Source organism: Apis laboriosa, unplaced genomic scaffold (assembly GCF_014066325.1).
Source record: "Apis laboriosa isolate Shangri-la unplaced genomic scaffold, ASM1406632v1 scaffold34_cov151, whole genome shotgun sequence".
Lineage (NCBI taxonomy): Eukaryota > Metazoa > Arthropoda > Insecta > Hymenoptera > Apidae > Apis > Apis laboriosa.
The window spans coordinates 2,940,166-2,958,162 of NW_025222928.1; the positions used below are offsets into that span (position 1 = coordinate 2,940,166).

Sequence of the window (17,997 nt, forward strand, 5' to 3'; positions counted from 1 at the left end):
GTAAAAAAAGAGAATTTACAGCTTCTTTTTCAGTGATAGGGAATCGATCAGCACGTAAATCATGCAGTACTTGATGATAAAGCAATTCTTTTTCCACGGGATCATCAAGATTCATATACTGATCAAGGAACAAATGTTTTTTAAATAAGAAGAAATGATGTGCATGTTTTCTCTGAGTTTGATTTTGTTGTGCATTCGCCGTTCTATAACGTTCCCATTTTGACATTACATCAGCAATTTTTTCTTCCGGTATCAGGGCTCGTTCAGTTGGACCTAAGACCTCATAAATGGCATATCCTAAAAATCCCAATTTAATCATAAACATTTATAAATAAGAATTAATGTGGAATATAATATTAATTTAGCTTCAATTACCCATGGCAGTCTCTTCTAAACCAATTTTAGTTTTGATAATCTCCATCACATCTCTAGCAGTAGCTGATGGATGAAATTCAACAGCATGATACTGCCCGTCCATAAAATGGAATCTTGCGTAAATAGGTCTGCGATTAATCGTGCACATTATCTCTTCCCTACTTGGCGGCCATTGTCTTCTTCTTGTGCCTTGCGTTCTGTAAAGGCACTTTTCAGCAAATCGGGCGTACTTTCCCTCTTCGGTAACATAATCACTAGCACATCGTTTCAAATGTGCTATTAGATATTTTCGAACAACTTTTTGTGGAGGTAAGATAACTGAACAGGCCAAAGAAAGTAACGCCCAATGCCTGAGATTGACACGACTATTAGGATCGGGATGATCCGTAGTTTGTTTAATCAACTGAAGATACAATTCACCTAACAGATTTTCTTTTCTTATGCAACGTTCCATTACGGTTTGTATTAAATTCACGTGTTCATCTTCTACTCTACGAACAGTGTCTCCATTTTGCCCTAATCCAGCGTAAGTTAAAATTAATTGGAATACACTGAGACCCATTTGCTCATCAGGGTCTGGCAGTTTCGAAAGACTTTGAGGTATAGCTTGTCTACTAAATGCCCAATAAGCATAAGGAAATCCTTTATAAGTTTCACCATGATCAGTTGCACTACCATGCTCTTGTCTAAGTTTTTCTATTCGGTGTTTAGACAATCTTCGCAAAGTATTTCTCAAAAATCCTCCACCAGAATCTTGAGGTTTTCTTAATATCTCCGCGTCTACTAAAGTTCGCCGACAATTAACTAAATTATGATAAAGTCTAATACGATCCTCGTTAGTAATACATTTGAGTTTCTTAGTAGGAACCTCATTTTCCGTGATCCAACCTGCTAGTGCAGGACAATAACTAACGATCAAACTACCTATCTCATTTTTCTGCGGTGTTTCAAAAACAAAACACTTATGCGAACTATCAGGATTATGTCGAAGAAGAGACAATGTTATGAAAGAATCGCTCGGATCTAACATGATGCTTTCTACATCTTGATAACGATATTCCGATAAGACGAATTTGTCATCTGGTTTAATTAACATCAATCCGTCACAATTGATACCTAAGATTAATTGATTGCCATAAGACCAATAACCTCGATAAGTAACATTGAACATAGTCGTGCCGTAGAGGGGATATTGCATTACACAAGATAAATATAACACCTTGGCCGCCAATTCTTTGCGACCGGCACCATACTGTCTGTGTGCCTGCGCTATTATTGGCACCCAAACATCATCGCCACGGGCTCGACTAATTCGATAAGGCAAAAAACTATCAACTTCACTATAATAATCTAATCGATCGTTATCTTTTGGATCGCCCAAAGCGACTTGCGCTTGTAAGCCTGCCAATTGGAGCGCAACTTTTTCAGATACTGGAAAGTCGTCACACTGGAAAATTAAAAATAAAAAAGAAAGAGAATTAATTTTGTTTGAACGAACAAATCGAGAATATTTCAATCTTTTTCTCTGATTTACCTTCACAACGTTATATACAGCTTGAGCGTACAACATATTAACCTCGACAGGATCTTGAGATATTTCTCGAGTATTTCGGAAAAGTCTTCGTTTAAAAACGAATCGATTATCACCACTTCCTAAAGTAGCATTATTTCCACGACGAAGCGTTGAAAAGGTTGATTGTGCTGTATTTAGTTTGCATTGTTTCCTGAGAAAATAAAATTAATTATCAATATAAAAACTTATTAAAAACTTAATAATAATAATAATAAAACTTACATTTCCCAAGCGGCTATAACGTCGTACAAATAATCATGTGCTCGTACATGTTCCTCTCCATCTGGTCTACTTTGATAAATCGCCCAACCTTCTAGAGATCTAAGACCTAACTTTTCACCTAATTTAGCAACAGCATCGGCAGCAGTATCTGTCGGATGTACATCAATTGCTTTGGTTCTTCCATCCAAAAAGAAAAATCGGCAAACTATAGTGCCTAATCGTCTCATAGCTGCAATTTCTACAGTCGATGGCGGATGTTGTCTACAGGAAACTTTCATGTTTTTACAATTATCCACACACCATTGAACATACTGTCGAAGTTTGCCTTCAAGAGCCAAATTCTTTCGTAAGAAAGATACAAAGTATTTATACAATAGTTTACTAGGTTGAAAAGCAACAATAGCTAAACAGAGCAATAACCATACTCGTTCAGCCCATTCTGGATTGGGATTGTTAGTTGCTTGTCTCATACATTGAACGAAAATTTCATCTCTTAATTCTTCACGTTCAATACCGTAACCAATTATACTTTGAATGGTTGCAATTTCTTGATCTAGTTTCATTTCTCCTCTTATATACTTACAAAGATCCTAAGATTTAAAAAAGAATATTAATCTCAAAATTCATTAATGAAACAATATGTATAAATAATTACTTACTCTAAAGACTGAACAAGCCACATTAACATTATCAGGATCATACATATGAATATGAGAATTTGGTATAGTAGAACCTTTATAATAAGTAACCATTTCATATTTGGGAATATATTCTACACTCTTGCCACGTGACTTTCTAGTAAGTGTAGCCATTATCGTACCTTCCGGAGATCGCTCATGACTATTGAAATAATTTTGTGCAAACTCTACAATATCATGATAAGTAACTTCGTTATCAGATTCTTTTTTGTCTTCCAATTCTTGAAGTTTGCGTTCTACTCTACATTTACGTCTCTGTTCTCTTTCTACAGGTGGTTGTTGAGATTGTTGTGATTGTTGTTGTTGTTGATCATGACCATTCTGTTGTTGTTGAGGTATTGGTTCGTGATGATTATGATGTAAATGATGACTGTTTGAATTTCTAGATCCTGGTCTAGATGGAGGACTACCGGCAATTGATTCTTTCATGATTTTGTTATTTGGTACTGGCGGAGGTGAACCGCACGATTCACCATTAACCAATGGTCCAGAATTTCCATTAATTAAAATTGGACTACTAGGACTATTTTCTTCGCGTGGTAACACAGACTCATAAATTGGCTCTCCATTATCAGTAGAAGAATCACCATTTATTGTTAATGTAGTAGGAGGTGGTGGAGGTGGAGGAGGTTCAGTAGGTTCTGGAAGACTCGGCTGACCAAGTTTGCCAGTATTTGTACAAGGTATTCTTTGAGATTGTTGTTGCAATGGCGAGGTAACTTCTTGTCCATTTGGAGTATTTGCTTTAGATTCTGCTTTCGAATTCATTTCTAATTCTTGTTGGATTACAGTTTCTAATTCTACATCAAGATCTTCCACCAATTCATCCATTTGTTCGCCAATTTCTTCAATGATCTGATTACCTTTTGATGATTGTACGTCAGACAAGAATGAAAATAGATTGTCTAAGTCTACAGATTGTAAATCTGATGTAGCCATTTTAGAATTCATTTGCTCCGCCATTTGCGACAATGCAGCAATTTCTTCTTGTGCTTTTCTGTAAAATAGAATGTTTTATGAATATATTGAAATTTTATTTGATAATAAAATACTTTAGTTTCTAAGCGCACAAATTAGTCAAGTGCTGATGTGTGTATTCGATAATAATGCACTAAACGCTGCATCTATGTTAAAAGCAATTATTTTTAATGAATTCATCATGCTGCAGAAATTTTAATTCGCCATTTTTTCGAATTACCGATGAACTTACCCGGGTTCCATTCCAACAATACCATTGTACTGCGCGCTATAAAGGACACAAACGGAATATACTATTAACACACGAACGAACGACTATTCTATACTATCATCGCAGCATTTTCTATACTGTGAAATAAATGTGTCGTATCATATAATTCCAAAATAATTATTTTTATACCTTTGACTTTCTTCCAAAGCTTTCTTATCTTCCATTAATCTTCTCTCCTCTTCCAATCTCTCTCTTTTCCTCATTTCTTCATCTACTCGTCTCATTTCTCTCAAAGCAGCTGCAACTTCTCTTGCAAATACACCACGCAAATGACTTTGTATCACAATAGCTGCTCTTCGTTTTCTAATAAACATTATTCTTAATTTCCAGCCTCGGTATGCATGTTGCACTTTCAATGCAGCATCTCTTATGCGTTTATATTCTGTAAAAATATAAGATTTTATCAGTAAAAATAAGATAAAGAATGTATTATCAATTAAAAATAATTTACCGCGTCGAACTGTATAACCCCTCCATATTTTTTGAATCATTATTGCATTGCTAGTAACCATTTGATTTCTACAGTCTTCCAAAGGTTCGTGTACATAACTTCTTAAAAATACTTTGGTTTTGCCTATTTGCCATTCGGTCTCTGGTATACCTTGACTACTAATCAAGGATCTAACAGATTCTTTTTCATTATAAGTACGCGACATACGTTCTTTTTCCAGACAACGATATCTTGTTATAAAGTCATGGAAAGGCATATGTATAGGAAAACCTTCTTTCCTGATTCTAATAATATCCAACATGCCTAAATATTTCAACTGGTCCAGAACCAACTTTTCATCATAATGATTTGCAATTTTTTGCATATTAGGTTTGATACATCTGGCATACCAGGGTATAGTAGCTTGAAGAACATCGACCAAAGCTTGCAACTGATGTCTGAAGGAATCGCAAAGCGTTGGTTTGCCTTTCGAAGTTCCACGAGACATAGTAGTCGCATTTCCACCGCTTGCACGGGCTACTGTACATCCCAAGAGATCTTGATAAACTGTAATTTCTTGCACAAATTCATTTGTACTTCTAGACATGAAATCGAAGAACACATCTTGTTGTACATCTCGATTTTTATCCACAAATCCTTCGACTGTATACGTTACGCAACCTGCGTAATGTTTTACTCCAAATTCTTTTTCCCATTTTCGTCGATCATCTCCTTTCACATAGCACGGATGGTTCTCGAATTCTGCATGCAAATTGGTCAAATAAGCTAGGTCTGAACCTTTCGGCATATGGCACTGTTCGGTTAGTAATTTAAGAACACATCGTGGAGGTTTCTCGATTAATTCCAGGCACATGGTGTTGTCCGTGAAGGTGATATGGGAGTATTGGATCTCTTCCTGTCGGTACTGAAATTCAAAACGTTTCACGTGTTATGATAACCAATATAGAAGGACAAGTATCACCTAATCAACTTAAGAACGAGTTTATTTTTATTATTAATCGTTGATTTTAATAAGATAAAATGACAATTTATTACATCGATTCGAATAAACGAAATTATGTTGAAATTATGATAATTGAATATAGATAATTTAAGTAAATCTCGAATATATTATTAAACGTATTATTATATAAAAATTATCGAAGTATTCAATTCAATTACCCTCACTATCTCTTGCCAATTGAGGTCAATTGAATTTCATCCTATCGATTACATAATAACTCCATCATCTCACCCTACCATGTGATACGATCGTTAATCGTATCATATAACCGATTAAATATATAGGAAAACAAGAACGTCTAGAAACGACTTACTAGTTCCTGTTCCAGCGCGAACACGTAGTGATTGAAAAACTTGTGCAGCTTCTCGTTCGTATAATTAATACAGAGTTGCTCGAAACTGTTTATGGCAAAGTTTTCAAAGCCAAATATATCCAAAACACCAAGAAACCTTGAGCTATCCTGACCGGGGTTTGTACAATTATTTATATGATTGATTAACCAGGCAAATGTTCTCGAGTATAATGCTTTCGCCATAGCGTGTCTATTTTCACGGGCTTCTTGAACTTTCAATGGTATCTCAGTGATATTTCCTCGGACGTTTATCTGTCGTATCAAAACCACCTTGGTGAGATCTTCAACCTGAAGTCCGAGCAAAGGTGCAACTGTACCAACGATGTCAAGGTCTTCTTTAGTTAGCTCGCATCTCTCACCATCCACGTCTTCAAAGTTTAAATTTCCGAGCCAAAGAATGGCAGACAGGACTCTGAAAATACCCTCGCACATTTCTGGCGCGACCTATAAAAACGGAAATATAATTTATTATCTATTTATTTTAACAATGTATTTTAACAATATATTGAATAAGAGAAAAAAGAAATCAACAAGAAAAAAATATTAAAGAAAGACATTATATTTTCATGTTTTAAAATATTTTTTTTTTTTTGATAATTTTCTTATATTTTAATTTTCTAAATAATTTTAATTTTTTAAATATTTAAAATAAATTGTATAAGTAAAAAGAAAATGTTAAACATTTCAGTTATATAGAATTATAGAATTTACACATACTAATGTTTACACATACTAATATTAATGAACATAACATTTTACGATATCACTGATTATGTATTAATTACCTGTAGTACGTTAAATGCAAGCCTAAGAGCATCTAGCTTCTTGCAGTCGGAGATTCCATCGATTTTAACGCAGCCAGACTGATTCAAATATTTGTAATGACTGGCTGGCATCAGTTTATATTGTTCGGCGAATTCCTTATCCCTAGTCCCAGCCTCGACCAGCTGATAGAACACGTGGTAATTTCTCTCGCCGGCGCTTTGAAATGTTATGCGACTCTGCTCGAGCAAATAATCTTGAATGATGCATCCCTTGATCATCCACTTGCTGTCGAAGCATACTTGCATGAACTTGCCAAACCGAGAGCTATTATCATTCCTCACTGTCTTTGCGTTTCCTGTTTTAAGAATAAATATAAAAATATTTAAATAATGATTATTATGAAAGAAGAAATGTTAATTTTCATAAAAATCTTTTGATTAAAAAAATCTGTAATCGAAAAAAAATAGTGGAAAAAGAATCTAATATTTTAATATTGACAGAATTAAACGATGTTGAAAAATATTTTTATAACGAAGTTAAAAAACTTTGAAGTGGATGCACTTTGTCGAGATACATAAGCAAACGGTACAATTTTCATGACACTCCCCTTAAATCTTTTGCCTCTCGTGACCCAGTTTTTACCCCTCGCGCTTTTACATTTAACACCTGACTCATTCTCGGCCTCTTGACTTCGAATAATGAATCCCCTTTATTTTTTAAATGGTATTAAGAATAACGTTCATCGATCCATTTCATAAAAGTCTTTTACATTCCGTTTATATTTCTTTTTCGAGCATTGTTTTCAGAATGAGAAAAAATCTCGAAAAAAAGATTCCTCTTGGACTTTTATAAAAGGTGTTTATAAAACAGTTTCATAATAAATCTATTTTTAATGAAACTTAAGTAAATAATTTCTAGTTTCTTCATTTATAATCATTTTTAATTAACAATGATTCTATGAAGAATGAAGAATTTGAATTAACAAATTTCTTTTTAATAATTCCATTTGCAAATGTAATAATGTAAAATAGAATGATAATAAATTATGTTTAATACTAAAAATAATCCAATCAGATTTAAAAAGTTACATAATAAGTTTTCAATCGATTTTATGAAGGACAAAGTTTTCGTGTTAGCGTGATAAGCTACAATTTTCTGGAAAATTAGGAGCAGGAAGTAAATTGAACGAAAATATAATTAACGGATAAAAATTGATTGTTAACAAGATTATGTAATTACCGAAAGCTTCGAGGATGGTGTTCGCTTCCAAAATTTGTTGTTCCACCCACGTATCGACATTACTGGTCACCGAGCAAAGATACTGTAAGATGAATTTTGTGGTTTCCGTTTTGCCTGCGCCACTTTCTCCCGATATCACACAGGATTGATTGCTCTCTGTATCTTGAAGTGACCTATACGCCGCCTCCGCCAATGCAAATACATGTGGCTCCAACGAGCCCATTTTTTGGCCATGGTATCGATTCACGTATTCCTAAAAAATCGAAAAATTTGATTTTTTTTTTTAGAAAATCTCTTTTCAATAGAAAAAATATCATAAAATTATTCATAAAAAAGATTTATTATTTTTATGGAATTCAAATTATTTTTAATTCTACTATATTATTTTGGTAGTTGAGATAGTCTTAAGATGTTAGACAACGATATTGAGAGTGTAAGATCTATACAACTTTATTTCCGGAGGAAGTTTAATTCACTTGTCAATAAGACTATTTATACCTAAAATATACGTGTATATTAGACAATAGATATAGTATTTAATATAGTAATCAATGAATGATCAAATGAAAATTGTAATAGTAAAAATTATTAACAGATTTCTTTGAAAAAATAATATATATAAGATTCCAAATTGAGATTTGATTATTATAATTTAATTCATAATACTTACTTATTTTTTTTAATATCAAAAACAAAATTGAACAAAGAAATTTATCCTATTTCAATTATTTTAATACAATAAATATTTTAATACATTTTTTTTATTTTTTTCTTTCTATCATAGCAAGAAACTAATGATATAATTCATTAGTTTTAATTATTGTTTTATCATCGTGACAAATAGATGCGATAATTCAATTTGAATTAAAGGCGATAGATAGGCTCAACAACACTGCTAACCCGATTAATTCCAGATGTCATTTAATAGGACATTCAATATCCAAGTTCCATTCAGTCCCTTTCATTTACCGATTCCCTTGCGAGATCGTATCATAGTTCTAAAAGATATATACATCAATAGTTCGATTTCAAAGAGATTAACGCTTTGTGTTTATATCATTCGTATCAGATGGTCCACTGCTTGCAAAATCTGTTTTATTTAACACTACGAATTTATTATTTATGTTCATATTTATTACTATTTCAAAAATAATATACAATGCAATTTTTCTTCTTTAATTTAATTTAATATATAAATTATAACAGAAATAAAAAAAAACATCTTCTATAGCATATAAATTAAAATAAAGAATAATAAAACAACGAAATAAAGAAAATGATAAAAAAAGTTTATACCTAACTTTTTTAAATCAATTACACATTTATCGCAAGAATTAGAGAAGAACAGAAATAGCATGCTATTGGTTTATCAAAATACTGGAATTCCATAATTTTTAAACAGGAGAGATTTCACTTAAGATAGTTTTTCATGAATCTATGCATCCATGCATTATACACATTATTATACGCATTAGACACTAGCTGGTCTTGTGCTTGCAGCCAGTACTGAACGAAGTAGTGCAACCCAGTTTCATGTCAGACACGTCCTCTGCGCAACTGCGAGCGCAGAGAACGTTAATTCACTAACCCTCATGGCTCGTGAAAATTCATCGAAACGCTTGATCCATTTCCATAAAACCGCAGAGAACTCTCAGCATTCTACCTTCTGTTACATATGTACATACATTCGCTATGTCTATACATTTTAACGAAAGATCGAGTTTACAACGATTCAATAATTCTATCTAGATTGGAGTGTTACATGGAATTCTCGCAATTTACTTTATTTTTTCGCCGGGAGAGGGAGAACGCGTCAAGATTTCGGTTGCAGTATTACAGACCGCTTCAAAGATGCATTCTTTGGAGGAAATGTACGTAGACTGTGAAGAAATGAGAAAAAAATTATGCAAACATAACTGTATGCAAGGTGAAATTTACGTAACTGGAATTTCGTGAATTGCTTGGTAAATATTGATGTTGGCAAAAATTGGCTGAGATGAAAGTCGCGATATTCTAACGCACTCTGGTGAAATATTTAAAAAGTTTCTTTTCTTTAATATTTTTGAATATTTCAAATTATTTATTGATTACTATATTTTTGAGAAAGAATTTTTGTAAAAAGAATAAATAGTATTGAAAGAAAAAAAAATCGATGTTATTTCCAATACTATCAATAATCTCCATTTATAAATTTTTCTATATATATATATGCTCAAAAATACGCCATCTGTCGTATTTTTCAAATAACTAATGAAAGTTATTTTCCTTTCTTTTCTGAATGTAACCAGAGGATAAAGATAATACTAAGAAGATACTTTATCGGATATGTTCGAAAGGAATTATCTTCAGGTATGTTTGCATGGAAGATAAACTTAAATTATGGCCATAAGTTCTTGAGAAAATAAATGGTCTCCGTTAAAAATAGTGGAATACAACGAATTCCAGGTGGCTGTCATACGGAAGTCCTATAGGCATATCTTATCTGTTTTCTTTGAAAAATATATATATATATAAATGTGTACATATATATATATATATATATATATCCGTACATTAGTATGTGTAAAAAAATGAATTTTCGACAATCTCCATACTTTTTTATCCATGATTGTTTGTTTTTTAAGAATGTCAATTTTTAGCAAGCTGCTATTATTAAAACGATGTTTGAACAGCTCTTAGCAGGTTATCTAACTTTTATTGCAAGATTGTTCCTTTGGAGAAACATATCTACAGCCGAAAATGAGATTTTTTGAAATATGACCATTATTTTTTAAACCTAATATTTCTTCAAACAACGTTTATCCTCATATACTAATAATATAACTTTTTAGCTCATTTAAAAATTTTTTTTTTAATTATAATTACAAAATAAAATAAAATAATTTTCATTTTTATGAATATTATGATACGAGAGAATGATACGATATGAGAGAATATAACATAATAAAATTAAAAATAAAATTTGTAAAAATTTATTAAATTATTAAAAAATTATTAAAAAATAACTATAAAAAGATTGTAAGTATAAAGATATTAATTTGCCTTTAAATTCTACAATTTGTATGCTATTATCCCAGATTTACAGTTCTATTATCATACGTGTCCACATTTCAAAGCGTAATGCATATCTACTTATATCTATTTCTATTTCTTTCACACCATCAAAAATATCTTTCGGATTCTCAAAAACTTCTTCCTCTTTGTAGAACGGAACAAAATGACTGGCTCTTTGCTTTCACACAATGGTCGGAAAGAAAAGAACGGAAGAAAAGCGCGGAAAACGAGCGAGCTATGCGCATCGCGAATGTTTTGACTCGAAGCGAGTACTCGTGAGCCTCGAATGAGCGAAGAACTTGTGTCCCCATTTATTCCTGCAGCTGCGACTGCAAAATCAGTGCACGGTTCGCCGACTAGAGGCCACGACTCGTGTCAGGACACCGAGGTCGTGCTTACGACCCCTCTTTCTTCGATGGTGTCGTTGCCCGACTATGTGCGCAAAGACGAGCAGAAAAACGAGGTTACATCGAATCGAACATAAAAACAGAATTGTTTTCCATATATTTGCTTCTTAATCCTTCTATTGCATATTTATTTAATTTTTGAAAAATATTTTGAAATATAATCCGATAAAAAATCTTTCATTTTCAATTTTTGTTGCATTTTACATGTTAATAATAACATATATATCATAATTTTAATAAAAAAAATTGTTCAAAAGAGATTCCCAAAAATTTCAAAAATTAGATAGTCAATCAAATATATCAGAGAATATTAATATATGTAACACGGTAAAAGAAAATTTTAATGTTGATTAATCGCATTGTTCGTTATTAATTAAAGTCATAAAAGAAATTCGAGAGAATTGATTAAAGATATTTGAGGATTCTCATATTATATAGAAAAGAATAATAAAAAGAGACTTAGAGATTTCCTCTAAGTTTGTTGACTCTTGGCAATTCGCAAAGAACGTCATAAATAATTTTTATGGGAAGCTGAATGAAAATATGTATTGTCAATTGAAAAAAATTATAGCGAAATTATATTTCTTATATTTTATTGATATTGAAATTGAATTTCTAAGTTAAGATCGAAAATATAATATTTTATTCTTTAATAATAAATATTTTATTCTGAATTTTCTAATATTTTATTCTGAAATTTTTTAAATATTAGCACGATTATAATTTAATACATAAAAAGATTTCAATTTCTATATAATAATCTCAAACATCAAAATTTGTCATACATTAACTTTGTCTTTATTTTTCAATTATAACTATAAATCAAAATGCATTAACTTTAATTTTCAATACAAAACATACAAAATCATGATAATAAATTTATAAAAAATATATATTCTAAAATTATTCTAATTTGATTTAGAAAAGAAAGAAATATGAAATTAATTTTTTTTTTTTTTTTTTAGGAAATGATGGAAATTATACACGTGAGAACAGAGATCTACATCTTATTTGCATGGAAACCTAACGAGGCATTGGTGGTCACGTGAGCAGAGCCCATTCTTCAAACCAAAGAATGAGACGGCTCCAGAAAAAGGGGGACGCTTCGTTTTCTCGAACGAACAAAACCACAGCCGGTAAAACGGCGTAAAATAGAAAAGACCTGGAACAAAATGGAGCGATCTAACAGCCTGCAGGTCTGATCTTAATGACGACACATACTGGCGGTCCAGTTACTGCTGGATGATCGTCTTTGACGTAAATCAGTACGGTTGATTACTTCGAAACAGTCGGATTGATCGTTCGTGCAATATGAGTGAAAGAAAAAAAAAATGAAAGGGAGATAGAAGCATAAATAATACGGAATGTGCAACAACGAAATAAAAATATTCTCTCTAGAGTATACCTTCGTTTGCATTATACTGCAAATGAAAAAATATATCGAGATGTTCCAGTTTCCTTTGTTTTTGAAAAGATACTGATAAACTAAAAAGTTTTTTGACCCGATTTACATATTTCTAAATATCATTTATCAATTCTTTCTTCAATTTATTTATCGTCTCTCTTTCATGAAACGTATATTTTAATATTATTTCATTTCTTTTATAAATTTTTTTGAAATACTATTTATTCGATTGGATGATTTAATTTCTGAAGAAAATTAACATAGCCTTTTAAAAATTTCAGGAACTTAGCATTGAAGTTACGTGCTAATAATGATAAATATCAAGAATGGATATGGTGTAAAATTTATCGTGGTTTTTAAATGGCAGCGGAAATTATCCTTTTAAAAATCTTTTTCAAATAATAATTATAACTATGTGATTTACTTTTTAAGACTTGATGCAATTTTTTAAAACTTCAGAAACTATTATGTTGAAGTTATCTGATAACAATGATAAATCAGGATTAGGTATGATGTAAGACGTTACTGCGGTTCGTAAGTGGCAGCGGAAATTATCCTGGTCCTATCCAAGATAGATATCGTGGTGGTCGACGATTAATCAAAACACGACACCGTTCACGAGGAGAACCCATATTCAATTACCACAAAATTATCCTTACATATTAAGATCGTTGAGATCTGCTAACTGTATTCCCAAGTTCCTTCTATGAGTTAGGCTAACGATCGAGAGAAGTGGATTAATAGGCATAGATCCTGTTAATTAGAAAACAATAAACTGCAAGAATTACCATGAAAATAACAGTATTTAAGTAAAGAATCTCTTTCTTTCAATTATACTTCAATTATACAATTTCTTTTGAATGAATTCTATTAGATATTCACTTGAAATCAACTCAAATACTTTACTACACATAATCAAGTCAAATAATTTCATTTATATGAATATATCTATAAATCAAAAGTATATAAAATAAGTCAAGTTAAACTTAAAATTCAAGGTAAAAATAATTCTTTATCCTTAATTCGTGTACAATTATTTTTAACCGTATGTCATGTTCAATATCCAATCGAATACGTTGAATTTCTAGAAGAAAAGAATCGGTAATAGGTTTATGCGGATCGACATGGGTACCCGGGCACCGTCGCCAACGAGAGGAAAGGACGAGGCACCGAAGGCTCCAGGGCAACCACGACGAGTCTCCGAATCCGATGTGCGCTCCAGCCCGATCAATAACACGGGGCGTGCACCACACCGAGCCACCCTCTTCCTTCTTGCCAGCCAGGGGTCCTCGTTTGGTACCCCGGCTGACCTTCGAAATTACCGATCTATCGTATATATACAATCGTTTCACATTTTAATCTTTATTTTCTTTTTCTTCTACTTGTTATATATTTCACTTAAAAATGTATATTATTCATATCTTTGGAAACAGAGGTTACTTGGAATTTTCTTGCCAGAGACAACGCCCTCTTAGATTCTGGAAGCATTGTTATTCTAAGAGAAGAATTTATTTTGAGAGTAAGGTAAGGAAGGAAGGAAATTTTTAATTATATTCTTTTGTTAAATAGTTATTTTTGAAAATAGATAAAGATTGAATATTTAGAAATTATGGAAGAGATTTTATTGATTTTGAATTTGTTTTAAAAAAAAAGAAAGTTTTTATATTCTTCTATTAGATAGTAATTTAAATAAAAGATAGAGATTGAATGTGTAGAAATTAATATAAATGAAAGATAGAAATAAGATAAAATATTTAAAAGGAAAAGAAGTTTTTGAATTTTGTTCTTTTAATAAATAATAATAATTGAATCCAGTTTGAATGTTTATGAATTCAGATAGAGATTAATTAGCAGAATATTTGGTTTTATTATAAGTTTTATCGAGAAAGATCTATTCAAAAGACCTCTTTTCAAAACCTCTTTAAAACGTGACTCATTTGGTATGTACAACGTGAATTTATAAAGTCAAAAGAACACGATTAATGTAGAGACACGGGTTATACATCAAAGCAGTTTTCCATCGAATAGTTCCATCGAATCTATAACAGACAACTCGTGGAAACCAGTCGAACATGAATCACAGAAAAAATACTATACTATACTAAATCTCTTTAAAAGATTACTCGAATCAAGCAAATAAAATTATGTAATAAATATCATTTATATTAAAAGTCTCGAAATTATATAGAAAATATAAAAAAATAAGATAAATGATATAGAATTCTATGATATGAAAAGAAATTATACACAGAAATAGAAAAAAATTAAAAATAAAAATCCTTTACAAAATTAAAAAAAATTTAAAATTAAAAAAAAATTAATTCTTTTATAGAATATTATTTAAAATTTATTTAAAAGAAAAGATTAAAAAAATTATACGACTAAAATGATGTAATCTTTTACATATATATATATATACATATAATCTTTACAATAGAAAAAAATAAAAGAGGGTCATACGACTTCGACCAGGTGGAAAGGGTTAAATCGCTGACTCGGAATAAATTTTATTGTACCGTCATTTTTTTTCTTTTTTATTGCCTTAATTTGATTTAATCGCGTAACCCTTTCGTTTTATTTTATTTTTTCTCTCTCTTTTCCATAGCACGACGCCACACGATATTCGAAGGGTCGAATGCCGTTCGAGGACCGTTTCACTGTCGGCGACCCGTATTTACGTACGAAGTGGCTGCCACTCGATCCCGAAATAAGTCCTCGCGCGCAGGCTGCGCACCCTAATTCACTGGCCAGGCTGATATGCGCGTTAACGCCGCCAATGGTTTTAAGCCCGATGCTCGCACGCCTCGAAATAGAGATTAAAAAGCGACGCACGCATGAGAAACAGGAGAAAAATGACGAGCTATGCACGATTATCGAGGATATGCGCTTGCCAAGTTCGAAATCCCCGCCTTTTTCAGGTCGGATAGAAAGACCAATTTGTCATTGGTTATCGGAAGCAAGAATATTTTCGAAAGTAACGCATAGATAATTTTTTTGAGAACGGTGGGAATATTTTTGAGTTATGAAAGTGGAAAGTGGTTTAACACGTTCGCCACGTATAAGGTGTCTTGAATTCGAGTTGTAATATATTTTAAAGTACAGTCGATCGTGAAAGTCTTTGTGTATTATCTCGCAAAAATTCATTTTGTTAATGAAAATTTTTTTTATGATATATAGATAATAGATTATACGCAGAGATTGGAATTTTTTTCTCTTTTTTAAATATAATTTTGTTTAGAAATATTTTTTGCAATTAGAACATCAAAAATGTATAATGTTATAAATTTAATATATATATGGAAATTATATTTCTTGGAAATAATCGATTATTTGAAGTGATAATAGTTTAAAATAATAGTTTATGGAAATAACGAAAAAAATAAGGGGAAAATATGGTGTTTTCACAGCTGGAAAAATAAATGATTTACACCGATAGATCGATAATGTGACCTAGAAAACCTTTTCAAAGAGTTGATCAGTCGTTTCGCGATATCACTATGAAAGCACGTTGCGGTTTCCGTTTCCTGTTTTCCAATACGATAAAGCCGTTCTGTCTTCTCGCGTTTTGCGTGTTAACGAAACAAGTTTGATAAGAACTTTGTATTGTTACAATATCAATCATAAATTACCAATTTTTTCTTATATTTTTATAACTATTCTTTCTTATATGATGATAGAATATAACAATTCAATATCATTTTTATATTAAAACTAATAATAAAAAAATAATTTTTATATTTGGATTGACTCAAAAATATTTTATAATACAATACTTTAATCGAAAAATTTATAAGTACAACAAGAAAATTTGTGCTACAAAATAGCACTAGAAAATGATGGCCAGAATTATTTTAATAGTAAAAAGATAAAAAGGAAAAATTATTGTTAAAAATTCCAAAAAGATTCATGATCACAATTTAATAATAAAACTTTCATGAAATTCATGACCAACTTCTTAATTGTATACTGAAAGGAGAAGCCAATTATTACTTCGAAAGAAGAGGGGATGGGGGCACGTGCAGCCTTCTCTGTTCTTCGAGGCAACCGCCGTGTTTAATATTTGCTATTCTTCGACGCCACTTCCTGCACACATTTGACGCAGGAAGTGCGTAAGTAATTGCGCATTTTAGTAACAGCGGCACGATGCTTGTCACTTTAATTTTGCCGTATCGCTTTTTAATCTATATCCTATATTTTTTTACATTTTTCTTCAAAAAATATAAAAATAATTCTAAAACGATAAAGCAGTGAAGTAAAAGTAGATAACAAATTTTATGAAAAAAAAAAAATCAAAAAATAGACTTATAATATTTTTAAAATATCTAAAAAGGTGACGTGCCTCAAAATCAAGTAACGAATCCAACTTTGATGTGAAATTGCATTAAATTTAAAAAAAATTGCTTTCCTATGAAAAAGACAAAACACTAACTATTTCCACCCCTGAGTTTTTCAAGTATATGCTACCCCATAATTCGTATTCTCAATGACGCCAATTATCCCCAATCGTACAATGAGCCAGGCTTTCGACTCACAATCTCCGTACAATCGAATCGATTGTTTCGATCCAAATGTACAAAAGAAAAAAAAGTGAGAAAGAAAGAGAGAAAGAAAGAGAGAGAGAGAGAGAGAGAGAGATAGAAAGGGAGAGGGAGAATAAAAGAAAAGAATCTAGCATTCGTTTTAAATGCAGGGCATTAAAAGATAATCACGCGCAATAATTCCAATTTACTCACGTTCGTGTAGAAGTCCACTTCTTTGTAGGGGTTCACAGCCACCAATATGGATCCGGTATACGTCTGGTGTCGAATAATCGTAATACTAAGTCAAGGAAAATTATCGGTGCGCCGACTCGTTAAATCGCTGATGCATTCAGCCATTCGTCTATTAATCTGAGGGATGCAAATGAACGAAGGAAGAGAAAGGAAGAAATGGAAATTTGAAGAAAGAAAAAAAAAAAAAGAAGGAAGGGAGGGAAAAAAGAGAGGCGGAAGGTTGTGTTTACCTGTAGCTGAAAGGAACCGTGTCGACGGTATTATTTCTCATTCTCCAACCTCGTGAACCTCCTTGAATGATAATGCGACATGCATTCCCAATGGGGGCTTGTATTCTGAGCGTGACGTCACGCGTGGTGCAGCAATGTGAACGCGTGTCGGTATTTTCTTCTTTTTATATTTTCCGACTGCTTTATGAAATTTGTATATTTA

The 17,997-nt window shown here is 31.8% G+C and overlaps 1 protein-coding gene and 1 long non-coding RNA gene across 14 annotated transcripts in view; one reads left to right on the forward strand and one right to left on the reverse strand.

Moving 5' to 3' along the window:
* The window catches only part of LOC122715375 (myosin-I heavy chain), a 36,725-nt gene that overhangs the window by 1,768 nt on the left and 16,960 nt on the right, over window positions 1-17,997 (reverse strand). For 9 of the 12 annotated variants that reach the window (XR_006346818.1, XR_006346822.1, XR_006346824.1 and 6 more), the window contains 12 exons: window positions 17,527-17,589; window positions 7,928-8,180; window positions 6,709-7,043; window positions 5,885-6,367; window positions 4,569-5,472; window positions 4,247-4,499; window positions 4,079-4,114; window positions 2,830-3,865; window positions 2,171-2,760; window positions 1,910-2,099; window positions 376-1,822; window positions 20-297 (listed from right to left, as the gene is read on the reverse strand). Coding sequence is in view for 1 of the 12 variants with exons in the window: in XM_043937518.1 (XP_043793453.1) it covers window positions 20-297; window positions 376-1,822; window positions 1,910-2,099; window positions 2,171-2,760; window positions 2,830-3,865; window positions 4,079-4,114; window positions 4,247-4,499; window positions 4,569-5,472; window positions 5,885-6,367; window positions 6,709-7,043; window positions 7,928-8,180; window positions 17,527-17,589 (5,868 nt within the window). In the remaining 11 variants the exon portion in view is untranslated. Of the gene's footprint in view, window positions 1-19; window positions 298-375; window positions 1,823-1,909; window positions 2,100-2,170; window positions 2,761-2,829; window positions 3,866-4,078; window positions 4,115-4,246; window positions 4,500-4,568; window positions 5,473-5,884; window positions 6,368-6,708; window positions 7,044-7,927; window positions 8,181-9,223; window positions 9,688-17,526; window positions 17,590-17,997 lie in introns of those variants that run through there. The other 3 variants (XR_006346827.1, XR_006346828.1, XR_006346819.1) reach the window with 3 other exon arrangements.
* Window positions 10,248-16,047, forward strand: LOC122715376. Of its 2 annotated transcripts, XR_006346830.1 has the most exons (7): window positions 10,248-10,276; window positions 11,134-11,444; window positions 12,354-12,584; window positions 13,075-13,791; window positions 13,882-14,124; window positions 14,227-14,317; window positions 15,399-16,047. It is a non-coding gene; the product is annotated as an uncharacterized LOC122715376 (long non-coding RNA). The 2 variants fall into 2 exon arrangements; XR_006346829.1 differs by having other exon boundaries at window positions 13,882-14,317.